This window comes from Eimeria necatrix, genomic scaffold (genome assembly GCF_000499385.1).
Source record: "Eimeria necatrix Houghton genomic scaffold, Enh_scaff24, whole genome shotgun sequence".
Lineage (NCBI taxonomy): Eukaryota > Apicomplexa > Conoidasida > Eucoccidiorida > Eimeriidae > Eimeria > Eimeria necatrix.
The window spans coordinates 7,533-32,853 of record NW_013655200.1 but is presented as its reverse complement, the minus strand read 5'-3'; the positions used below and the strand labels follow the sequence as shown (position 1 = coordinate 32,853).

The 25,321-nt window shown below is 51.6% G+C and overlaps 5 protein-coding genes across 5 annotated transcripts; 2 read left to right on the top strand and 3 right to left on the bottom strand.

Annotated features, from left to right (window-relative positions):
* Positions 1–1,566: 1,566 nt before the first annotated feature.
* On the bottom strand, positions 1,567–3,177 carry ENH_00034110 (hypothetical protein, conserved; the record flags this gene model as incomplete). The annotated part of the gene is made up of 1 exon (XM_013584954.1): positions 1,567–3,177. One exon carries the CDS (start codon positions 3,175–3,177, stop codon positions 1,567–1,569), a length of 1,611 nt encoding a protein of 536 aa, XP_013440408.1.
* Positions 3,178–12,175: 8,998 nt separating this feature from the next.
* Positions 12,176–15,383, top strand: ENH_00034100 (hypothetical protein, conserved; the record flags this gene model as incomplete). Its single annotated transcript, XM_013584953.1, has 3 exons — positions 12,176–13,987; positions 14,326–14,635; positions 14,875–15,383. The coding sequence occupies 3 exons, from the start codon at positions 12,176–12,178 to the stop codon at positions 15,381–15,383; spliced, it is 2,631 nt and encodes an 876-aa protein (XP_013440407.1).
* A 940-nt stretch (positions 15,384–16,323) lies between these two features.
* ENH_00034090 (hypothetical protein, conserved) lies at positions 16,324–19,641 on the bottom strand (the record flags this gene model as incomplete). Its single annotated transcript, XM_013584952.1, has 1 exon — positions 16,324–19,641. One exon carries the CDS (start codon positions 19,639–19,641, stop codon positions 16,324–16,326), a length of 3,318 nt encoding a protein of 1,105 aa, XP_013440406.1.
* Positions 19,642–20,541: 900 nt separating this feature from the next.
* ENH_00034080 (18 kDa cyclophilin, putative) lies at positions 20,542–22,324 on the top strand (the record flags this gene model as incomplete). Its single annotated transcript, XM_013584951.1, has 6 exons — positions 20,542–20,556; positions 20,935–21,000; positions 21,086–21,185; positions 21,526–21,587; positions 21,688–21,808; positions 22,119–22,324. 6 exons carry the CDS (start codon positions 20,542–20,544, stop codon positions 22,322–22,324), a joined length of 570 nt encoding a protein of 189 aa, XP_013440405.1.
* Positions 22,325–24,082: 1,758 nt separating this feature from the next.
* Positions 24,083–24,997, bottom strand: ENH_00034070 (hypothetical protein, conserved; the record flags this gene model as incomplete). Its single annotated transcript, XM_013584950.1, has 1 exon — positions 24,083–24,997. The coding sequence occupies one exon, from the start codon at positions 24,995–24,997 to the stop codon at positions 24,083–24,085; it is 915 nt and encodes a 304-aa protein (XP_013440404.1).
* Between the last annotated feature and the right edge of the window lie 324 nt (positions 24,998–25,321).

Here is a 25,321-nt window from a genome sequence, read left to right as displayed (position 1 = left end):
TGCACGGCTTTTCACGGGTCTTCGTAGAAGCAGAAAGTCGACGGGCCAGCTTTATAGCCAACTTAAGAAGTGCAAACTAAGGAAAGAGTGCTCGTAAGTCGGAGAGTCTTATGTGCACCCCGGTATGTAATAGTAGACATTTTAATGCCGGGGAACGCTCCCGTGTGCACTAGACACTGAGCAAGCAGTAAATGCACACACTCGAGCATGAAACAAAATTTAAGAAGAAATAGGGCAAAATCTCAAATATGGTGACATTTGCATAGCGCCATGTATATGGCCGGTAATTTAAGGTCAGCTTACGCCCCGGCTACAATGATTGGAAGGCGTCAGTCGGCGGTGCCCCCTGAGCAGTGGTTAAGGACGGTCGCAGTGTCGAGATGGTCCGTGTCTGAGGCAGAAACACAATAGCTATGCCTGCACCCGAAAATTCGACAACTTTACACTCTATAAGCCCTTAGAGTCCCTGCATATGGCGCCGTGCTCCTCAGCCAGAAACTAGCGTCCTATGGAACAGATTTAAATCCGCCTAGGGGAAGTTATTTACCTAATCTTGATTCCAGTTGTTATGCTCGCTGCGACATGAGGCGGCGCCTATTTTCGGGCTTCAAACAAGACTGGCTAACAAACCACAGGGGTTGCTGACTGAAAAGCTTTTTGGACACCCGGCGGAGGCGGCTCACAGCTTCACGCTGCAAGCGTTGCTCGATGATTGGTTCCTCGTTCCTTTTTTCCTCCAGACTGGCCTGCATAGCTCTGGGAAATTTTATGCACCAGTGGAGGATCCAGAAACCTTTTTTGAAACAACAGCGTCGCTAAGCTGTTGTTCCAGGGCAATGCGACAGGAACACACAGCCCAACCTTGGCCGAGCGCTATAATACAACTGCTACGTAAATATCACAGTCCACTAAATTCGGCTGCTTAACGCCACCACTAGCATGTGCATATAATTCCAAATAACATGCAATCCACAGCAGTTCAACCCCTGACTCCAGACTTCCCAAGGGTAAGCTCCTGAAGCTGCAAAGTTGTGACATCCTGTTTCACGAAACATCTATTTCTTTCCATTTAAAAGTACAGGCATGTTTCCATGCGACTCTTGAGGCGCAGTTCAAATGTGCAAAAGAAGTGAATTGCTAAAATGAGGGTCTTTGCAAAAAAACAAAGACTAAATCAGGCGCTGCTGCAAGTCTCCAGCTCCCACCACAGACATGGTGGATTTAGCTCCTGGTAGTTAAGGTTTTGAAGGAACTTCACCGAAAGGTGAAGCGACAAGGAGTCCAAAAAGAACTGCTCTTAGATAGCATATCAAGAAAAATGACTAACACGCGAATGCGGATGGGCAGTCCGCCTGACAAGCTATTGCTTCTTGTCAGCTCGCATGCTCCTACTTACCTGCGCAGTTACGCGAACGCGAGATCCGAAAGCTGCAACGACTTTCAGACCATTAGGACGGAAACGTGATGTACCAAGGCGAGCATCTACTTTGGCCTACCAAAAAGGCTCGCACCTACAGCACTCGCGGCAGCTGCAATTCGTAGTACGTTGGCTCAACTTCAATGCAGCTACTGATGATGGAGTTGTAGAAGATCCGCAAATTCCCTTACAACCTCAAAGCCTGTTATTCTATGAACGGGAGACGGTTCCAATAATCGTATAATTAGTTGTTTCCATCTAGTTGGGGTCTTTGCGACGTCTAGCTTTGAGGCCAGAACCTCAGAACGCGTACCCTCTCTCACCAACTTTTCGGAGAGGGACAGTGCTTGCTGCTCCCAGTCTGCTGCATCCAATGACCCAAATGGCTCTGAATCGCCTGTGTAGAGCTCGAAAAGAAGAACACCTAGGGTCCATAAGTTCGATCCAGCAGTGGGAGCAATACCATTATCTTGGGACTGGAGCACCATGTTTGGGTCTGGGTAATTCGAAACTGCGCTCATCAAATCAGACGCCGGCTTTCCAAAGGGACTGGCGCTCACAAAATTGCCCAGGAGAAAAGTGCCGTCATCTCGCAAAAACAGGGAACTCCAGTCAATGCTGATGTGGCCAACCCCCGACTGTTCGAGCTTAAGGACTATCTGCAACAACCGCGAAGCAATATATTCGCGAGCTTCCAGCATGACACTGCTTGCTGCGGATTTTATAATGCCAAGGTTCCCCTGGAACTTCTCCATCAGCACTACGCGGTTGAAAATGTAAGAGTCCCGCGCACTAAACGCCGGATCCATGCCTACTATTTCGGTGCTGAATATGGGGATGGCGAAGCCCTTCTGGGCAGCAACCAACTCTGCTGGAAGGTTGCCGCAGGCCTGCATTGATGACTCCGTCTGCGCGGTAGCCGCCTCTCTCACCTTGTGTAGAAAGAGCGCGACGTCCATATCTTCAACCCACTTCTTGCGAATCACAGGTATGTGGAAGGTATAAGTCTTCCCACTGAGGTCTTCCGCATGCGCGACTAAACTCCACTGTAAGACATCCACTACTTTTGTGATGCGTAAAATTTTGGGGCCAGCCTTGTCACTCCAGTTTAGTGGACGTGCATCGCGCAGAATAACAGTCATTCCTACCAAGGAATCTGAAGCGCCGCTCGATAAAGCCTCTGCAAGAAGGCGCTGCGACTTATTGGCACTTCCACTCAGGTAGCGAGAGTTGTTGAAGCGTGCCACCCAGGCAGCAATCGCTTCTCTGCCTCGTCTCAGCCTCGAATGAAGTGTGCTTTCAAAATAATCAAGAGAAGGCAGTCCCCATGCATCGTTTTGTGGGGCTGGGTGCTCTTCTTGGTCGTACAGCCCTTGAGATCCGGGGGACCTACTTGACGTGGATTCCCCGAGCTGACCCTCAACAGATGGGGCCTCAGAGTCATCTAGAGTGGAAATAATTCCCTCTTTCTGACCATGTTGATGCTGTGAAGTTATCAGGACGGGGTCAGAAAATCTACGAATGAGACCATCTGCGCCTTCTTGATCCAAAAGTGAATCATTCAGCACCAGGTTTTTACGAAATATAGCGAATAGCACGACGCAAGATGCAGCAACAACAAGGGACTGTAATGCAGCTCGCTTCAATCCCGATCTTGAGACACCTTTTCGACTCCCCACCTTCGAAATCTTGTAAGCTAGCAATGGATTTTTTAATCGTGCTTTGACATCTAAACCAGCAGGCACCTTCCTCTCGTCCATTCTCAAAAACCAAACGGATCCGACTCAGAAAACCTGATGGGAAAAGAAAACATGTAGTCTGCAGTTCTGAACTACGGGAAGAAACAGGTTTGCGGGGCTGCCGACACCTGCTCCAGCGCAATGGTGAAACGTTCCCAAAGGAACACAAGCTCTGTTCTTCAGGGAGACGATGTAAATGTGTCTAAGTGTGAAGAATGAGGGTTCAAATCAATTAAGCATCATATATACACTTTGCTAGTGGGCAGGGCCACAGAATCATACACACCAGATGCAGTCTTTTGCCAGACGTCGTGCTCCACAGGAAATGTTCGGAAACGGAGACTTTTGCGGATGGACTTGGTTGGCCTACGTTGAATTTACGCCACTGCAAAATGGATCCATATGCATTTTGGGCTCTCACTGTTGGTTTAGCCTCTGCTATGCAATTCTTTCTTGTTCCTGTGATCGCTCAGTAAAGCCTGTCTTTGCCCCACAGGGGTAGTTAACTATCCGTGGAGGCAAGACCAAAGTTAATGGCTCCGAGAGGCCCTTTATACACTGTTTCATGTTTTAGAAAAAGTGGGAGAGAACAGGAAGGAGTGCGCCCCAAAGTACAGTCCTGCTGGCTGGGGGCTTTCACTTGGGATTCACAGATGGGGCCTAGAATACAAGTATGGCAACTCCATAGCTACATGTAGCTTAATCTAGAATATTTTCAATTCATCAGATGCCTATTGTGATAGAATGTGCTATGTGGGCAAGACCAAGGAGTATCAGGTGGGAAAGACCGGGAAAGGCACAAACCCTGGTTTCTCAACGGGAGTTGAGTATTGGAGCAGCCTTTCAGCTCTGTAAAGAGGAGCATGGAGCTGTTACCTGCTTCTCTTCACAGAGCGTGAGCATGGAGCTGTTACCTGCTTACTTCAGGAGCCCGACCAGGGGTTCCTGGGAAGACCCAGCATACTGGCCTCCTGGGAAGACACACGCCAATTTCAGGTATCTTCTACCTCCATAGAATAATGGCACATTTTGTCTCAATTGAGATTTCCTACGTATTACCTGAGTAATGAGGTGCGTTTCGTGAAAGCCACCCACCATACTACACTCGAAGCTTTCTCATGATTGCCACATGCTCCTATTGTCCGGCAACACCTCAGCAGCGTCTGCCACCTATCCTGTGGAGGCCTATCCTCTTACTCTTCATAAACAGGGGAAAGCTGGTTTGGTCGTAAGTGCGTAAATAGGACCCGCTTGTTTCCCCAACCTAAGACTCACAGTATCATGGTGATCTCTGACAAATGGAAGATCAGCGGTTGACTTACAAGCATAATGCTCCCACGATCTTCTCCGCCATCCCGGTTCCCCTTATTCGAACGATACTGAGAGGAGCAAAGCACTTCTTTGGCTGAATTCATCAGCAATTTTAAAATAGATGCGCACTGCCAAGGAGGAACGATGGAAGGTTGACTTCTTGTCCGTTATGTTTTGTTCCGACCACAGCGTGGAGCATTTTGGTTTCAAGGACACTCCTCACGCATTTGAAGCGAAGATTAAAACATGCCTCTAACATCCATTCCCTTCCCATATCAGGTTGTTCTCCCCTACCTCAGCAATGCGCTTATATACGTTTCTGGGTTTGCCCAGCACGCTAATCCACTCAAACATTAATTTTGTTCTAAGCTCCCGACGTGCAAGAAATTGGTCTATCTCAGTCCTACTCTTAGCCCTGAAATGAGCGGAACCAAGCGCCCACGTTTCTTGCCAAAGTGAGCTTCAGCTGAACGGGTCTTTGTTTGTGTTGCTCGCCTCATACTCGGAGAGGCTCACTCTTTCATTAGGCATGTTTTATACTCGCGTACTACGAAGCCGTCGGAGGCGCGTAATTGGCTGCACAGTCCCGCAACCTCTCCACTTGGGTTCTTTTGAGGGTGGCTGCTGTTCACAGAAGGTATATTTAACATTTGTAGGAGCGTTGCAGCCCACCTCATTCAGGAGTCATTCAGTGTAGATTGCACGTAGTATTTGGCTTGCTTGGATGAAGACTGAAATATCACCCTCTCGGCTGTCTCCTTTTCCCACCAGGCACCCCATGTCAGATGCTGTGGCAGGGGCAATGGATACTGCTGTAGTGAACTAAGCGCTGCTGGGAGCCCATGTGCCTCTTCTGTTGTGGCTGCACAGGTTCATTCTGATTACTACTAAATAGAGGTTCATTCTGATTACTGCTAAATAAAGGTAAATGAAGGCACTGGAAAACATTGCAAGATAAAAACAATATCAGGCGTTAGGTTCTTCACTAAGCTAGTGTATGGATTGTCGTTATACCTATACTTTGCAGGCCCTGCTCTCGCGAAACAGACAGCACTCCATTAAGCGTTGGTCGGTGAAGGCCCCGCTGGTCAGCTAGAGGCGATGTTTGTGGCTGGACGCATCTCATTTCTAAAAAAGGCGTGTTTCGTCACAGCAAAGTTTTCAGAAACTGAATTTTGGTAGATTATAGCAAAAAATGGAGATTGCTCAACGTAGCGATCAGGATATAATCAGGGACAGTTGCGATACTTAAGTTGGCCACCGCGAAAGAGAGCACCCTCAACATTGCAATTTTCGGCGCGTAGTACAAAAGGAATGCCTGGATTGTACAATGCACGAAACTAGCCAGGGAAGTAGATTTGCGCGTGCTCGGCAATTTGAGAGATTTTTGTACAAAATTCATAACCAGGACATTTGTAAAACGTGGGGATGCGCATGTGCACCGAGCAATCTCGTACTTTGGTAGCTATAGTGCAAGGTAGGAGCTCGTTGGTGTGCAGCAAAGGATCAACGGCGTTTCCGTTGAAGAACTTGATCTACCGTAGAAAAATGAAAAGATATACCTAGGGCTTGAGCACGTACCGTCCTTCCTAAGCAGGCTGCTGCGAACGGCTTGGTAGTGCAGATGTTCTGGGATCAGAAGGACAATGGAAATCAGTGCAAACTGGGAAGTTTATAATTCGTGCTGGCTTAAAAGGGCTGGTCGTCGTGCCGAAGAAGGACTTCGGCCGTGTGGCGCATGACACGCTGACTCGTGAGGCTTTCGAGTTGAAAGGCGGCAAGCAGCCTTTACAGGACAATGTCAGGAGTCACAAGATGAAAGCGGAAATGCCAGAAGGGGTAGACTAAAGAAGAACTTGCAGAGTAGAGGGTTCCGTCCTACTCGGGGTGTGTTGGTGATCGTGCATGTAGAATTCAGCGGGGTTTACGCGCTCACCTTGGTCTGTCATATGCGTCTTAGTATATAGGAAGGAAGTCTTAGAGAAACAGAAAAGTAGCCAGTGCGTCTTAAACAGCGGCGTGTAATGAATTATGCTGAAAGCAGGACAAACCATTTGCGATGTCCTTCAGCTTTGTGCGGATGACCACTCATAATTGTGGGGCACGCAGCGTGGGACTTGGCCTCATATTGACGTAAATATGGAGCAGGGAAACTCAATGGTGTCTCTTCTACTAAATGAACAAACCGCCGAGCATAATGGCGTACGGTGGGTGTCCTGGATTCAAAAATTTACCTGGAAATTTTTGTCAGGCTGGTTGCAGATTCCAGGGAGTGTTACGCTTGAATATATGAACTTCGAAATATCGTCAATGGGGGTTAAAACCTGCGAAAATTTAGTGGCTTGTGCTGTAAACATTCAGGACTGAGGTTCAATCAAATTCAAACCTTAGCAGCTTGCAAGACGCGCCATAGCAGCTCGTTCTCACTCTTAGCCAATAACCAATTTTGTTCGTCTTCAGAAATTTATTGGAATTCAGAGCGATATGACTTGTTAAGTTATATCCGTAGGCGTTGATCGAGGGTCGGCTTGCTTGATGAGTGAGTACGCGGAAGGAATTCAGACCCCACGACATCATCGAAAGTAATGTCTGAATCCTCGAAGCATTCAACCTTAAGTCCATAGCCGGCAAGGATACCAGCAGAGCATACTAAGTACATTTGCTGCCAAATTTATTCGTACTCTCTCCGAAACAACGGAGGGATCACGCGCCTCTGATTTTGTTAACTTTACGTACTCTAGGAGCTGCAGCATCGCCCAGTCCCACGATTCTCATTCCCCCCAAAACAAAGAGAACGTAAAGTGGCATGCATTGTAAATTTGGCAGCAATCGGAGGATTTGCTCCAGACACGATTTGGCTTCAGTGCTCGAGCAGCGGAACTCTTCATTGGTCTTGAGTGTCATTTAACTTGAAAACCCTTCCATCCCATGAACAGCAAACCTCCTTGCACCTTAGCTTTCAGTCTCATAAGGGGTTCTCACGGGGAGATGGCCTATTTTGCAAGTTGCAGGCTCTTCTCCTACTGAGTAGTCGTGCATCGCACTCCCAATGAGCTTCCAGTGGCTAGAGTTTTTGCCGGTGATTTCCCTGAAGTCCAATGATGTCGGCTAGGGTCACAGCTTTTCAGGAAAAAATGGTGGGTTTCCTTTTGTTTTAAGTTTGAGGTAATGTAATCTCTGTCGCCGTTGCTGCTTCTGCGCAGACAGCAAATACGTCCGGCTGCGCGCGCACTTGAGTTAATGCGGCGTGTTATCACATTAAACCAAAGAGAACTCATTCACATTCACATACAAGAAATTCAACGGTGAGGTAATCCCTGTGTTGGATAGGCTATTTCGTTTAATATTTTCGTTGACTGCGCTCGCCGGGTATGACTGGGCTCCGCTGGTCTGGCGTTTCGTTTCAGTAACGCATACTACTTTGGGGGTATGCTGTTATGTCTCCTTCACCTTCTTTTCCCGTCTTATTTTTCCCTATTTCTTCTCGCAAGTGGGCCTCAACTTGCAGATTTGCCTTCGGTTTCCTTGTCGCGAGACCCGTTCGTTCATGTCCACTGTGGCAGCCACGCTGAATAATCAGCAAGCAAAGCTGAGGAAGTGCCCCGCTACTATCTGCGCCAGGAGCCTTTCCTACTACCTCAAGCATTTGCAAAGGCTTACGATAGCCCCGAATGCTGCTTGTCCAGGTCATGTTTCTCCCCGCGAAAGTGCTGTATGCTAGAGGGGCACAATGACACGGAGAAGTACCTCCGATCCTTCAATCAACTGTTTCCGCACCAGCCGAACAGAATTTATGTTAGATGCTCACTTAAATTTTTAAATATTTTAGGTAGCGCGAGATGCTTGGACAGGCAACCACACAGGAATATGGAGCTTCAGCGAATCTGATCATGTTCTACTCTTTGAATCTATCAGCCTATCAACTTGGTGGTTCGCTGCATACTGCTTCACGCTTTTAATCTGATAGTACATATCCGCAAGGATGTTTTGAAGTGACTGGTTTGAGGATCACTGCCATCGTGCGCCGCAGTTCGTTTTCTTGGTCCGCCAGCAAGCCCTTGTGCTTGCAAGTTGATGCCAGCATCTAGTAATGAATAAACAAGCAGTACGATACTGAACATAGAAGCAATACGATACTGAATATACAGGCACTATGAGCCTATGTATAGGCCCCTTTGGACTGAGACTTCACGCTGGAAGGCAACAGTGGCACGATAGCTTCGAAGAAAGTAAGTGTCCTACATAGTATTGGCCTAGTAGTTACCGGACTACGTCTGAGGCTTGCTTATCTAGTTGAGCGTCGAAAGAGCGTCGCAGCTCAGTACTGGAAAAGATGCAGCTATTATGATTCTGACTGTTGTCTATGACACGTCAGGGTGTCGTGACTGCGGTGGGCTCCCTGCGATCCCAGATGACGGTGTTTTCAGCATTACTTTCCTCCGGCTTTGCCTAGGGCTGTAGAGGATCGTCCCAGCCTGCAAAAGTAGTTCCAAATCAGAAAGTATAGTCAAAGACTTGACCACCTCGCCCACAGATTGAGTAGAGTATTGCTGGGAGTCACCGGAAGTCACGCGGCTCCAATTGTTCGCCGTAAAGACTGTAGTATTCATGCCTATCTAGGGTGTTTAATGGAAATGCACAAATCGGAGGAATTCAAGACAGATTGCGAGATGTGAAGGTTTGTGTGTGGGGTGCCACAGCATACCCTTGAGGGGAGGAGGAGCCGCAAGATCCGGCCTCAGCCCCTTCCTTCAATTATTTGCCAATACTTTTAATTTTCTGGCTGGATGAAGCACAGCTCGAGACACGCAGTGAAGGGCAGTCTACCGTATAGTTTTGCCTTCATTGCTTGTATTGTAGCTACCTAGGTATGGGGAACACCACCTTGCCAATTGTACATTTCGACCTGACTAACAGCAGCCATGATTTAAACCGAAATTTCGGAGGGTTTAAGGAGCCAAACATAAGAAGCAGTAATTTGAGAATGGATTGATACTTCGAGCAGTCTGAAGCTGATATCAGTCCATTGCTTCTAGACCCAGGAGGACAGGAAATTCGTTAGACTTTTCCAAGCAACCAAGAATTATTTTGTTTTGCTTGAACTGGACACAAAGCGGGGTCTTGTTTATGAACTGTTCCTTCACTCATTGCTGGCTACGCGGGCACGTCTGAGCAGTCGAAAAAAGCGCCTCCCAAAATGAGACAAGGGACAGCAAATGCACCCATGCCGTTAATATCAATGATTCATGTATAATATGAAATATTTACTGGTTTCGTTATTGTTCCTGCGCGCCCCACAGACCGCCTCTGCCGCATGTCGTCCGCGTTCGTGCTCCCACGAAGCACCGGGAGTTTGTAGCATTTCTTTCAGTCTTTGATTAAAATAAGCCTGTTTATCAAACTTTTATTCTTTTAGAAGGCCAAAGGTGTCTTGTTTCGCATTGGAACTTTGTGCTGCTTGCTGTTGGTTCGGCGACGACGACGAGCACTTCCGGTTGCAGTGACTCGCTGTCCTGAAATGTGGTGTGCTTTCATCTGAGCTTTAGTTCTTCTTAAGGCCTCATCCTTAGTCAAGAGATGGTCTTTCCGCCGTTTTCTGTACTTACTGCAAAGGCGAGTACAGCAATGGCTTTCTTGTGTAGCCGCCTCGCGTAGTGACCTGCTCGGCGACGTGGAACCCAGCACTAGAAATCTCCGGAATTAGTTTATTCATTGCAGCTATTAACTTCATTATGGGACCTCCTTGGGTGGTTTTGCCCGAATTTACTGATGGAGAGTTCCAGGAACCCGTTTGGAGCCATATCGCGTTACAGGACAGTTGCTAGCTGGTTGGTTGTAGTTGGCGCTTGGTGAGACTGAAGCAGTGTGCACTCACCCACCCCTAAACCATTTTATTCCCTTTATATGTGTCTCTCCAGAGAACAGAAGAGGGTGCGATAAGTTGAGAATTCGCCGTTAGAGTCACGGTCCCTTCACCGACTGTGTCCGCATGTAAGGTTAGTGTCCGTGTGCGCCCTAAGGCTGCCCCTCTGGCCTCATTCATGTATTTATCTCTTTTATCTTCTCCTGCTATATCGGTTAAGTGTATTCGATCCACCTTGAGCCACCCGCCTACTCATGAGGGCTCTAAGGGGCAGAGGGCCTCACGGGCAGGTCCCCTTGGTGCTTTTTCTCTTATTTCCTTGGAACCCCACCCCGGTCTTCGCTACTGCCCCTGCTGAAGCTCCCGTGGGAAGCCTTTACCATTACTTCCAGCTGAGAGGGGAAACACGCCGGCTGCAAGCGCTGGGTGACCCGTACAAGGATGTGGGTTTGGGCTTCTTGGGGACCCCCAGTGAGCCCGGCGCTGCCTCTCAAATGCAGTTTTACACATCGGCGTCGCTTCATTCATCAATGCATGCTAACGAGACGAGCGAGCCGTATGTATTTTCAAATTCGGGACTTGAAGGAACCCGCGGGACGCCGTTGGGAGTGCAGGAGCCCCCTTCCTTCTATGGAAATGTTCACGTCGCAGACCCTACTCCCGTCGCGGAGGTGCCTATGTGGATCTGGTAAAGCCTTTTATGCAGCAGCAACAGAAGTTATATCAGCACTATCACTTGAATACGAGCCAGCCTTCTGCAAATGGGATTAGGGACAAGGATCAGAACATACCTGAAGCTCTACTCAAAGTCTGTGCATCTGCACCTTTACCTGCACTAACATATGATTGCATGCAGCAGCTTAAACATATTCTTTCCAAGAGCACAGAGGCAATCCTATACGTACATTGATGACCCGCAGAAAACATGGATTTTGAGTTACCTGGATTTCGAGCTGCTTATGGATTTTGGGTTGCTTAGATGTCTGTAGATATGCGCCTTCAAAACAAGCTGCTGCTCGCAAATAGTTAACACGAAGAGACACATTTACATTCAGCTACCTGTATGCTTCACAAGCTGGGAAGAGATTCATGGAAGCATGCTTTATGCACGGTGCAAAACAGATAGAATACAGAAGAGCACATATGCATACAAAAAATGCGCAAACCAACTAGGCCACGGGCGTGAATTTAAACATAAGCGTTCCTAATATTGCAGTGATATATTTACTTATGTACCAGCAAAAGAGCCACACAGCCTATTGACTTATGCGTTTTAGTCTTCCGGGAGTTGCTTTTGCTGCAGGGTCTCATCGACGGTGATTTGCATCTTGCTACTGCTGCTCTGGGTACTGCACCAGCGGCGATTCTCCTCAGTAGCTGCTGAGCTGAGGCTTCTGCAGCGACGCTGTTTCAGTCCACCTGCTGCTCTCCACATGAGCCTCGTCTATTCTTTCTTCCCTCTCTCTGGGGCGGTCGCTTGGTGAAGCATTCCACCAGCAGCATCAAAAATAGCAGTAGCTGTAGAAGCAGACGCAGCTAAAACACTAGGAGCATAAGGTATAATATGGTGCCGCAGAGTTGTAGCCCTGCAATGGTTGCAGTGGTGTCTCAATAGCTTTCAACGATATTGCCTTGCGCACATTACCACACTGAGTTGCTCACTGCTGCGGGGTGTACCATTCCTAACAACTGCCCGTTGCTGTTGCTGTCTGGCGCTGCCGCTGTGATAATTCTCCCTTCAGGCTTTCCCTTCTCGAGCCGCGCGGAGGGTTGTTATTGTCTCAATTGCGTTCGGCCTGGGAAGTTTGCTGCTTGCATTGTTTCATGCTGCTGATGCTACACCTGATGGGTGGCCCAGAGACCACGTTGCTTCTGCTACAGCAGCAGCACGCGCTACCATCCCCTGAAAGCATCGGCAAAGCTCTTGAGGATACGAAGGGATATGGCAACATGGAAAGCCACCAGAGCAAGCCCATTTCAGACAAGGAAGATTCAGCTCCTACACTGCAGCAGGAGCAGAAGGAGAAACAGCACATAAAGGAGGGAATAGTGAAGTTGGAGGCCTTGCCAACTATTGCCAAGCACTTTGGCCACTCATGCAACAGTAGCAGCAGTAGAAAGAACAATAGCAGCAGCAGTAGCAGCGGTGAGCAGGGCCGCAACAAAGGGCAAAACACATGTGAACTCAATGCAGCAAACGAAGGCAGCCACAGTCTAGCTGCCACCACTCTCCCGCCGCCAGCAGCAGCAGCATCAACAACAGCATTGACGACAACAGTAGCACCCGCACCAGCCGTAGCAGCACTCACTCTAGAGCAAAGTGCAGCGGCTCCCCGCAACAAGCTTTCTTCCTCCTCAGTAGCCGCTGGAGCGCAAGCTGAAGCAGCAGCAGAAGCAGCGACAACGAAGCCACTTGAGGCAACAGCAGCCACTAAAGAACCAAGTCAGGAAGGCCGTCCAGCAGCAGAGGAAGCCAAGTCAGCAGCATCTGCGTCTGCAGCAGCGGCTGACGGCGCTGCTGCTCACGTGATGGGAAGGATTGCCGAAGGACAGGTAGAGCTTCCGGAGGCAGCCAGTGGCTCCTGCTGCGTTTCTGCAGCCTCTTCTGCTCCTCGAAGGCGCAGTAGGTGGAAGAAGGCTAGGAAAGCCAGCTGTTTCACCAGCACCAAGTGCAACCTAGGCTGCGGCCAACCAATAGAGCGTTGCTGCTGCAATCGTGAAGATCGCTCTGCACGAGATTTGTGCAAGAGCAGGAACCATGACGGTAACAGCAGCAACGACAGCAGCAAAAGCAGTACATGCAGCGGCCCTTCCGGTCCTCAGGCGAAGTTGTCAATTTGGCATCGCTGCAAAGACAAGCTGCACAGGCACCGCGCACGGCTTGGAGCGTCTACAAGCCATCGCAGCAGCACAACCCGCAGCATACCTACTGCTGCTGGCGCTGCTGCTCCGCCTAGTCGAGAAACCGAACGGTCACCTCTAGAGGGAGATCCACTTCTGCTACCTGGTGCTGCACCCACTATTGCCGCTGCTTCTCCCCTCTGTGCCGCTATTGCCGAAGGCTGTAGTGACCCCTTGCCTAAGGGCCATCGGCAGCAGCAACAAGAGAAGCGGCAGCAGTGTAATGAAAGTGCAGAAGCCAAGAATAGAAGCGTTGCAGGCAATAGTTCGGGTCTTGCTGTTTCACCTTTCGGTGCACAAAGTGCCATCAACAGCAAAGGATGCCTCGTAAACACCTCTTTTGTATGTGTTACAGCAGCTTGTGAGGCTGAACAAAATCAGGAGGCTCAACATGAACAAAAACAGCAGCAGCAGTCAGAACAGTCACAGCAACAGCGACAGCAGCAGCTGCCCAGTATTGCTGAAGGAGGTCCTGGGGCAGCAATACCTGGCAGCACCTGTAGCACCACTCTGACCAATCAGGGCTCCTCGCCCGCTGTACTGTTGGCGCAAAAACAAAGGAAGACAGACATTGTTTCAGTGGAAGTGCAGCGCCTAGATCCGCAGCTACTTCCTCCTGGCGCTAGAAGTGGTGCTGATGGTGTAGTCCTAGAAGGAATGGAATGCCATGCTGCAGAAGAAAACCACAGAAAGGTTTGGTTTGTGCCGCCTCTCTGCTGCTTCGCCTGGAATACAAAGCCCAGGCCATTCTCAGCGGTGAGACCACTGCAGCTGCTTGCCGCCGCTGTTGCTGGTGCTGTTTCTGTTACAATTGATGCCACTGCACGCCATCATCAATAAATTCTGTGCTATCACCGCTGCTCGGGCCGCCGCAAATATGTGTAATTTCTGCATTATTTTTTCGCAACGTAGTGCTTGTTCTATGGCTCCTACTAACAGGAGTTGACAAGCGGCTCCATTACTGCTAGTGCTCCTGCAAGTGCTGCTTCAGCTGCGACTACCGCTTTAGCTGATGGTGTCTCTGTTGAAGCTAGTTTAAATGCCCTTCCCAGTCAGCAGCTAAGGCCTAGAGCTTGCGTGTGCGTATGCGTCAGTGGGACCTGCGCATGAGTTACCGTTGCTTGCTGCCCTTCACCGTGCTGAAGTTGCTGCGAGTGTTGCTGTGTTATTTACTGCCAACACTGATGCACCTTGGAAACGAGAGAGCTAAGACGCCGGGGGAAGCAGGCGCTGTTGGTGGCGGCGCTGCGGACACTGCTGCTTCGGCTCTTGGAGAGAATGGGCAGCAGCATCTACTGCAGCGATTGCTGCAGCTCTGCTGCTTCTTTTCTCTCGTACTCGCTATGTGGGGCCTTGCAGTGGTGTTTGTCGCCACAAGACCTCTCCTGAAGCCTTTCAACATCGGTCAGACTGAAACCTGCTCTCGGTCTAAGGTGTAGCGTCAGAAGCCAGGGCCAATGATCTGCAGTATTGAGTCCAAACTCTCCGGGCGTTTTTCAGCCCTTCTATCAGTGTTTTTGGCTCCACTGGCATGATGCTACTACAGCTGCAGCCGCGGGCACTGGTACTGCTGCTGCTCCAAAATTTAGAGGCATGCACCGTATAGAATCTTCCAAATGTGGTGAGCTGTCTGTATACCTCAGGCTGGAAGTTTACTTGCTTGAAGGCCCTCGTTCTTTTCATTCAGCTGCTAGAACTTGCCGCGGAGGCATTCCAACCCAAATCTCGCATTGCTGTAGCCGCTGACGGCGATGCCGCAGCAGCAACTGCAGCAGCAACAGCTGCAGCACAGAGAGTGTACGTCTTCACCTTCCTTGAGCTCCTGGGATCCGCCGTGTGTGCAGTGATGGCTACATGGGCATACAAGCCCGGGGATTTGCTGGATGCACACCGTCGCTTAGTACTGCTGCAGCAACAGCTTCCCAAAGACGCGGCAGTAGACATTGGAGGCAGCAACAGCTGCAGGAGCAGTAGGTGCAGCAGCAACAGAAGCAGCGGGAGATTTAGTTTGGTGATTGCCGGCAAGTTGGCTACCGCACGGAAGAGGTGCAACTTCAGAAGCATCTGGAGACGAAATGTGCAAACTAAAAGTGCAGAAGCTACCCTTAAGGACCACTGCAGGCAGGTCTCGCACCGCGCAGAGTCCCCTTAGAGGTTCATTCTCCTCATGAATTATGTTTGACCCTGATCTAGTGGGATTTGGCAGGGGTTCCCTATTCTTATAAAACCCAACAGCGCCCTGTTGCTCATTACTGTAGACTTCAGAGCTAACTGTGCGCATATGGGGCACCTCAAGGGCCCTCTAATACGAAACTGCACCGTTAGGGGCCGTACCCAAAAAGGCTCTGTCACTCGGCCAAATATGTTCTTCACAAGACAGAGCCTGGTGTGTGCTGCAAGCGGCAGCAACAGAATATGCTGGACAAAGCAACAGATGCTTTAGAGCTGGGGGCCTGATCGTTGCAACTTCTCCCCTCAGCGTTATCAATTATACCGGACGTTTGTGCCACTTACTCGTTCGGTCCATTAGCTATGCACGTAGTTGAACACTGTCAAATACTGTAGTAACGCCCAACGGAGCAGTACAGAAGTGAGATTACACAACCGAGGCGTAGAGCTTGTCCACGCAGTGTACATCTACTACATAACCACGGCTAGCTATTAAATTCGTAGGGCATAAGTTGCTGCTGCTGTTGTCTTTGCTGCGGGGCTGCTGCAATGATTATTGCAACAGCGGGCACCCTTTAGCATTCCTGGCACCGCAGTTAACTTCTCTACAGATCTGTTGCAATCTACCCTGGCAAAAAATTGCTTGCCAGTCCCATGATTCATGTTTTGGACGTTTCTTTCTCTCGTTGTATTGCTGCTATTGCAGCTTCGCTGCTTCTGGTGCGGCTGGAGGTGCTGCTGTGTATCACTCGCCCATTGTACCCTGCTGGAAACTGCTCGCTAATTGCTGTGTGTAGCTGCTTGAGCTGCAACAACAACCCCAAAGGCTAATGTCGCTGCTGCTGCCTTTTTTACAATAGCAACAACCTTTGCTGCTGTTTCGACTGCATGAGGAACACAAGAAATTATAATTGCTGCTGTGCTTAAAGCAGCTGTGTTTGCGGTTGTTGTAGCTTTTGTTGCTGCTGCAACTGCTGGAGCTGCTGTTGATGCAGCTGCTGTTGCTGCAACTGCTGCAGATGGTGCTGCAGCAGCGCACCTTGCACTTGCTGCTTTTCGCTCACATGGGCTAGCTGCATTTGGTGGAGGAGCTGCTGTTGATGTAGCTGCTGTTGTTGCTGAGTCTGTTGCAATTGTTGCTCTTGAGCCCGCAGTAGCAGGTCTTGCTGCATCGCCACCTGCTGCTGCAGCTGCTGCACCATTGCCTGCTGCTGCTGCAATTGCAGTTGCTGCTGTTTGATAAGCTCCTGTGGCGACAGTATCGAGCTGGCGTCTCCCAGTGGCTGCTGTAGGGATTGTTGCAGTGGCTGTTGTAGGGGTTGGTGGAGTGGTTGCGGGTGCAGTGACTGGGAATGCAGTGACTGCTGCAGTACATGTTGCATGGGCTGCTGCAGCGGTTGTAGCACCTGTTGCTGCAGAGGCTGATGCAGATGTTGCTGTAACGGCTGCTGCAGTAGCAGCAAAGAGGGATCGCCAGCTGGGTGCAGCAGCAACTGCGTCCCAGGCTCTTGACCTGTGAGGACAGCGGAGCTGTCCATGATGCTAGTGGGGGGAAAGGAAGAGGCTGAAGCTGCAGCAGTAAAAGGTACGGCGCCAGCATTGTCCGAGGAGCCCGAAGCTGTCGTAGCAGCCGAAGCAACAGAAGAGGCAGGGACGTATCCTGGGTCTGCTTGGGTCCTTCTAAGTTCCTGCAGCAGCTGCGGCTCCTGCTGCCTTGGCTCCTGCTGCTGCTGGTGCTGTTGCGGTTTAGCTGCTTCTGCGTCGATGCGCCGAAGGAAACCTTCTTCTTGCAGATCAGTTATAGCGCTTGGGACATCATCGTCCTTTAGCTGCGACTGCGGGTTTTCTTCGTACTCCATGGTGCCGCTGTTGCTGGTTCTGCTATTTTTGCTATTGCTGCTGCTGCTGCTGCTGGTGTTGCTGTTATTGTTGCTGCTGTGTTCTAACTGTTGGTCATCCTCGTCTTCAAAGTGTATGTCTGTGTCCTCATCTGTGTCATCTTGTAAGTGAGTTGCCTGTGTGTCGTGTTCCGCACCTTCGCCGGTTTCCTCCACCACCCTTGCAGGATCTGTCTCCATTGATTCATCTTCTGCTTCTGCTGCCTCCCGCACTTCACCTGCTTCTTCAAGTTCACTCTCTGCATGCGCCTCCTGCCCGTCTACGCCGACGTCGTTGTTTTCTGTTATCTGCCCACTCTCTAGACTGTCTTCGAAGGCACTTGTGGCTTCAGTGCTTTCAGTTTCTTCGGCGTAAGTGCTGTCTTTGTCTGAAGTTGTAGTTTCAGTTTCAGGCATGTCTTCTTGGTCATCTGTTTCTTCCGTCTCATTCATCTCCTCCACCTCTTTTGTAGTGTTCCGCTCTTCTGTGCTGCTGTCGGCGTGCAGATCATTAGGCCCCTCAGCCTCCTCCTCCTCATCCCTCTCCTCTACTTCATCGTGAGAGCGTTCAGCAGCAACAGCAGCAGCAGGTGGAGCAGCAGCAGGTGCAGCAGCAGCAGGGCCAGGGCCTGCTGCAGCTGCAGCTTCGAGTGCTTCTGCCTGTTCTGCGCCTTCACCTTCGCTCGTATCCATAGTTTCCTCCACATGGGAAATTTCCGACTCAGAACTTCCTTCATCTCTTGCTGTTGATGCTGCTCCGGTTATTGCGCGGATGGCTGCTGCTGGTGGTTCCGCCTCTGCTGCTAAGGGTGCAGCTTCTGCATTCCCATGCTTACTGGTGTCTTCAGGAAAGCTCTTGTTTCTGTGTTGGTTTGCATGTTCTTGTGTGTCTTGTGCAGTCACTCTTGTTCCCTCTAGACTTTCTCTGTCTGCAAAGCCAAGCAGCTGCGGCTGCCCTGCTGCTGGTGTGGCTGCCGTCGCTGCTGTTGTTGCTGTTGCTACTTCCTTCGCCATTGCCTGGGCGTTCGGCGTAGCTCCCGCTGCCAATTCGGAAGAATTAGATTCTTGGGGTGCAGCTGCTTCAGCAGTTGCAATTTCCGTGTTCTCGCCAAGATGCTGCTCCAGTTGCAGCTGTTGTACCTGTTGCTTAATATGCTGCTGCAGCTCTTGCTGCTGATGCAGCCCGATAGGAATGTGGTTGCTGTTGCCCTGCTGCTGTGCCTCTAAGAGAAGATGGGGAGTAGCAGCGGGGGCCGCAGCCGTTCCCGCCGATGTGCGAGAAGGCAGCAGTAGAAACGGCAGCGGCTGCTGGTGCTGCTGGTAAAGTTGCTGCTGCTGCTGCGGCTGTGCTGGAGCTGTTGCGGGTCCCGTAAATGGAGAGAGAACAAGAGGGGAAGCAGCAGCGGCATGGAGGTACATCTGATGTGCAGGAGCCTGTTGAGTCGCCTGGGGAAGAGGCGAATTTCTGGGCCTCGTCCATTGCTGCCGCTGCAGCAACTGCTGCTGTTGCTGCAGCAGCAGCTGCTGCTGCTGCAACTGCTGCTGCTGCAACTGCTGCTGCTGCAACTGCTGCTGCTGCAACTGCTGCTGCTGCAACTGCTGATGCACGAATGTATGAGGGGCTGCCGCGAGAGTTTTGGCATCAGCAGAGGGGGAGGCAGCTGGTGCGGGCTCTGCTGGGACGACTGGCGCAGCAGCAGCAGCAGCAGCAGCAGCAGGGGGACTGGCAGCTAGTGCCAGGGGCATGACTCCTGTGTGGTACTCCGGTGTCAGGACTGGCGGCAATGCCGCAGCAGCAGGCGCAGTTGGAACGGCAGGAGAAGCAGCAACAGATGATGCAGCACAGGCTGCTGTTGAATTCAAATGCTGCTCAGCTACGCGGCTTTGGTTCAGCCAATTCCTGTGCTGTTGGTCGCGCTGTTGCTGCTGCTGCAGGTGCTGCTGTTGCTGCTGCGGCTTTTCTGCATCTGCAGACGGCTCTCCTGTCAGCAGCTGCCACAGTGGGTGGCCGTAGTGCTGCTGCTGATGAGTTGCTGGCTGATGCAGTTCCCTGTGTTCCTCTTGCAGCTGAGCCCCCAGCAAGAAGGCAGGCAAAGCCTCTGTGTCGGGCGCGCCAGTTTGCTGCTGCTGCTGCTGCCTCTGGGTTGGGTGTATAGACATAGGAACATCCAGCGGCCGGATACCCGCAGCTGCCAGGTCTATCTGCTGGTGCTGCTGCTGGTTCTGCTGCTCGTTCAGCTGCCGCTGCTCCCTCGTCAGCAGCAGCACTGCAACAGGCAGCAGCGGCAGTAGCACCAGTAGAGCGAGCAGTAGCCCAGCAGCTTGAACCGCTGCTCCGTGGCGAAAACCAGTGCGGAAGAGCATGCTGCTGCTGTTGCTGCTGCTGTTTCTTGTACTGCTGCCTTTGCTGCAGTCGTTCGTGCTGCGGCTGACGCCGCAACTGCTCCCGCAGCCACTGCCTTACCTGCGGCTCAGCCAGCTGACGAGGCTGCATAAGCTTCCCTTTGTCGTGTAGAGTGCATTTAAGTGAATGCGGTTGCTAGGCTACACCAGTACGGGCTGACAGCTTGCTGCGGCTCCATTGCCCTATCTTAATGCTAGCGACCGCGTGGGAATAAGCTCCGAAACCTGTGACTAATGGCCTAAAAACCATGGACGAAAAACGTGAAGAAGCACTAACCAAAGACTGAAGGATCGTAATTCAAAACGTAAAACTGTAAAAACGACTCAAACTGAACGGGCTGGGGCTGTCTGCCGGTCGCGCCGGAGCCATCAGGAACCACTGCGTCGTATTCCCGTTATAATCACCATTAATGGCCGACTGACTCGCATCAGTTGAATATAATTTGACTCTCTAAATTGCCCTGCAGACACAAATAGTGATCAGGCTCAAGTCCTGCGATCAGCTTCGACGCCACCCCACGATGCCACCGCCCGTTATTTTTTGCGGAATTGGGAGAACTCTAAAGCACGCAACTGCATAGTATCTGACACGTTGCGCGTACATGCTAGCGTTCTAGGGAATATTAACTTTCGTTTAATTAGATTACTTTTCAGGTTTTGCCGGTATTTTGCTGCTTAGCCGCTGTCAGCTGCTGCACACCCCAGCGCACGCCCAGCCCGTCGGTCGTCTGCCGTACGCCGACTCCGCTGCTGCTCTGATGTGTTGGGAACAAACAAGCAAGCAGCGATGTGTCTCACTTCTGTAAACTTTATTTCTACTTGTTTTTTTTTAATCGTTTTTCGAGGAATTTTTTTTGAAAAATGAAGAGAACTGCCGTGAGCGCTGGAACATGAGCCCTCACATTTGTGGCTGCCACTCCCCCCTGCACGTTATGCCTTTCCCAACTGCAGTTTTTTTCTGCTTTACAGTTAGCCTCTGTTGGTTTGCTTTCGTTCTTCTTGTTTTTCTGTTCTGTCTGCCCCTCATGAGGCTGTGGCAAGATCTCTTTGTGGCCGGAATGTGTGCAGTCTGTGAAGGCAGCGCTGTCGCTGCGCAGACTTGTTTGTAGTGCAGTGCGGCTTTCAAAGATGCAGTTCTCAATATTTCTGGCACACTGGCACACCGTGCTTTTTGTTTTGTGAGCACATGAACATAACTTTTGGGGCGAACGCTGATCAGCCTCTTCCGTCTTGCGTTTGTGTCTCGCCGTGCAGCCCGTCGCGCTTGTAGCGCTGTTGGCCCTCACGGCCTCGCTAAACGCCTCAGCGGATCCTGTAAAGGTGCGTTTTTTCGGCTTTGTCAATATCTGTTTGTTCGTGTTTCGCGAGTGATGGAGGCAGCTGGGCGGTGTGGCTGTGGCTGCAGGAAGCTTTCCTTGAGATTGCCATCAACGGAGAGCCCATCGGCTTCTTGAATTTCAACCTGAGACCAGACGTCGTTCCAAAGACTGTGCAGAACTTCGTCGGTACGGCAGCGAGCGATTACCGATATCTCGTTTGTTTGTTTATTTTGCCGGCCTCGCGCCGTGCGTGCGAAATGTGTTTTAGTGTTCGCCCACTAGTGAACAGTTTCTGCATGCACATGACACAAACTCTGTATTAGCTAGTCAAGTCCCTAGGGCTTTTTTATGTATATACTTTCGTCAATATACCGGGTTGGACATGCAGAAGTTCCTGATGCAGAGAGGAAGGCTCAGGCCTGCAAGAGCAGCAGAGCTCTGTGTTGTGTAGGAGTTCTTGAAAAAACGCGCCTTCACGAGATTTTCAAATTGTTATATTTCTGAGTTTTGTGTATTCTGGTTGCAGGGCTCCTTCCGAGATATGTGGGCACTTTCTTCCACCGCATCATTCCGGACTTCATGGTTCAGGTGCGCGGCTTCACTGCGTTTGCTACTTCAGTTTTGTCGCGAACAAAGCAAAAATAGCCTTTCATTTATTCTTTTTGTTTGTTTCAATTCACATTTACAGGGAGGAGATGTCCAGAGGAACAGCAGGCCCGACGCGGACACTCAGCCCGTGGATTCCTTCGAAGACGAGAACTTCGAGCTGAAGCACGTTGGCCCGGGAATCCTGTCTATGGCAAATGCCGGTACTTGCTGCACTAAACAGTCTTTGCTGCTGCAGTTTTTTGCTGTTAGCTCAGCGGTGAAGCCTGTGGGGAGGCGGAGGCTCAGAGTGGACTTAGTAGTTGTTTAGAAACTAGCAGATTCTTCCGGAAGGAGTTGGACAAAAGATCCAAGACAACCCGCACTAGTCTTCGCGGGACGAAGTTTATTGCAGAGGCCACTGCGTTGCTTTTGCAAATTTGGATGCAGTTTTTGAGTTGAAGTGAAAAGTTGAATCTTGCGGAAAAGTTTCAAGACAGACCGGGGCTTCGACTCTGCGAGTTTGTGCTGCAGGACCCAACACGAACAGCTCGCAGTTCTTCGTGACCACCGTCGCCACGCCGTGGCTCGACAACCGCCACGTGGTGTTTGGGACCATCACGGAAGACTCGATGGAAGTGTTGAAGCGCATAGAGGCCACGGGGAGTTCTTCGGGCCGCCCGTCGGCCAGCGTCACAGTCAAGTCTTCGGGAGTTGGCCACCGGCCCAACGCTAGTTAAGTGCATTCGAAAACTCTAAAGTTTCCTGCTGCTGCTTAGTTTGCTGCTTCCTGCTTTGCCCGGGAGCTCAGTTGGCCGCGGCCAGTGCGCGGCTGCAGCGGGCGGCTCGGGCCGCGCCTTTCGCTGCAACAAACCCTCAGAAAGTCCTTGCATGCATTTAAAAAGTTTCTTTTCGTCTTTTTAGCGAAAAGAAACTGCCTTTGATGCATGCAGAAGCTTCTTGGGGCTGCGAAACGCGCAGTTGCAACAACTCAGACTTGAATGCCAAGCCAGTGCATGCAGTGCGCCGCAGCAGCCAAGTTTCCTGCAGACTGCTTCGCTTATTATTTGAAGTAGTTTCTAGCTTTAGGTCTTTACGAAAAGAGGAATCATTTATTTAGCCTTGAGCTTCCTCGGAAATGGAGAAGTCAGTAGATGCAACAGTAGCCCTCTACCGCCACTCTCTTAAAGTTAACTGACAATAAATGTTGAAAAATATTAAAATGAACTGAAAATATATTTCGGAATGGACGCGAACTGAGGGGAGATGAGGCGACAGCCGAGACGCCTCGCGTTCAAAAAGGTGAATTATCTGTTGTTGATTTTTTTGCGAAAAGATGCAGCAGGAAGAAACTTCGGGATTTAGGAACTGAGACGTTTTTAGTTGAGTTTGTGTGGCTCTGCAGTTTCATCTTTTGATTATATTTGACTACACTTTATTATCTTTTTATTAGCTGTTCAGCGCGTCTTGAGGATTTTGAGATTTTCTCCTGAAGAAGATATTCAGGTTTTTCTGCAGTTTCTCAACAGAAACAAAAGGCAATTTTAAGGGGCTTAAAGAACACTGCGCAGTGTTCGCTTTGGCTCAGTAGTTATTTGCATGCGGCTTTCTTGCTGCGGACTTTGCATGCGCATGCAAATGGTGTGGTAGAGGGAAGGCGCTGAAGGCCTTCTGTGGGCTTGCACTTCGTCTCCGGCGAATTTTTCGGAATGGAGAAGGCGTTTTTTGAGTTTCTAAAAGACAGGCTCGCACGCAAGCTGAAGACTGCAGCTCGCTGCACTGAGAGGACAGTTTTCCACGAAGACGAGAGAGAAACCACTTCGTTAAAGATTACGAAATTCTCAACTGCCGCCGGAATGCAAAGGAAGTTCGACTATTTCAGTAACAAGTCTACATGGTCAGGAGGGCAAGCGCCTGTTTCCGAGGCGATTGCAAGAAGCCAAATAAGACTGCGAGCTCGTGATGACTTAGCCAGAATCAGCCGAATCATGAATGCAGCGGCAAATCCAAAGCCAGATACTCTACAAGATCGTCGGCCCTTGTCGCCCGCCTGTCGAGGGCGAGCTTGGGCCGACAGCAACACATGCAAAATAGTGGAATCCGTCGCCTAAATCATGAATTGGCTGCAGCTTTCCCGTCTGCGGTTTCGAAAAAGTGCAGCTGCGCAGCTTACTGGCGGAACACAAAACGACGCCAGTGCGTTTGGGGGGCCGGGTGTACAGACACCCGAAGCGACTTGGCGGAAATTCAAGTTCGGGCTCCGGCAGTGCCGAACGCAAGTTGCATTGTTGCTCCCAATTAACGTGCTCACTTCAAAAGTACAAAAGCTGGAGGCCATTTTAACCTCCAATAATATCCATCTAAGTCGTTCTAAAGGGCCGGCGTCCAGACCGCAGCCGCCGCCGCCGCTGCAGCCGCCGCCGCCGCCGCCGCCGCTGCTGCCGCTGCCGCTGCTGCTGCTGCTGCTGCTGCTGCTGCTGCTGGTGCTGGTGGGCGCGTCAGGGCCGGCGTTTGACGATATCGGAGAACTCGGTGAGGAGCGCGACGGCAGAGATTCTGTTGGTTCCCATGGGCTCCAAACAGCGGAGGATGAGCTGGCGCCAGCGGACGGGGACGTCCGCCTCCTTGAGCTTGGGAACGAGGACGAGGGGCCGGACTTTGTTTCGCAAAAGAGTGTCTGCGAAGTGGCGGGCCTCTTCCATCTCGTCGCCGGGCCCCACGGGCATGTAGGGCGTGCCGCCCTCGGTGAAGAGCTCGTACAGCAGCACGCCCAGAGACCAGAAGTCGCTGTTGGCCTGCGGCACGGCCTCTTCGCCGTAGCGGTAGTTCCTGAGCAGCAGCTGGGGCTCCGCGCGGCGGCCCGGGAGCTTGGCGAAGGGGCCCAGCGGGCTGGCCAGGCGCGTGCAGAAGGCCAAGTCCCCGAGGAGGAAGGAGCCGTCGGGGCGGAGCCGCAGGCTCTCCCAGGTCAGCCCGTTGTGGCTGAGGCCGGCTTGCTGCAGCTTCAGCAGCAGCAGCAGCAGCCGCTGCGCCACGTACTCCTTCGCGGCCAGCGGCAGCGGCTGCTGCACCAGCGCCCCCAGGCTGACTTCGTCGGCCAGCCGCTCCGACAGCAGCACGCGCCCGAACACGTAGAAGCCGTCCAGGAAGACGCTGTCAGCAGCAGCAGCAGCAGCAGCAGCAAACAGCGGCACTGCCAGCCCCTTGTGGCTGCCAGCCAGCGCAGCAGGAGTGGTCCCGCAGGCCTGGCGGGCCACGGACTCCTCCAGCGCCGCGGCCTGCTGCGCCTCCAGCAGGAACTGCTGCTCGCTCTTGAAGGCCGCCAGCCCGCGCTGCGAGAAGACCCGAATGGCCATGGAGTAGAGCTTCCCGCTGGCCAAGTCCTGGGCCTCCACCTCCACCTTGGGGTAGCGCATGCGCAGCACTTTGTTGACTCTCAGCCTCCGGGGGGCCTCCTGGGGGGCCCCCGTGAGCTTGAGGGGCTGCACCTCCTTCAGGGCCACCTCCAGGCCCGCCAGGGCCTCCGCCTTGCCCCCAGAAAGGGCCCCCGCCACCACCCACTCCAGGTGTTCCGACAAGCCGTAGGCGTGGGCCCCCTCGCGCCGCAGCGCCGCGGCCCGCGCCGCCAGGGCCCTCTTGCCTTCCCGCAGCTCCGGGGGGAGGGCCTCTTCGAAGTGGTGCAGCAGCGGGAGGCCCCACGCGTCGTACAGGCGGGCCGGGGGGGGCCCCCCCTCGTGGGG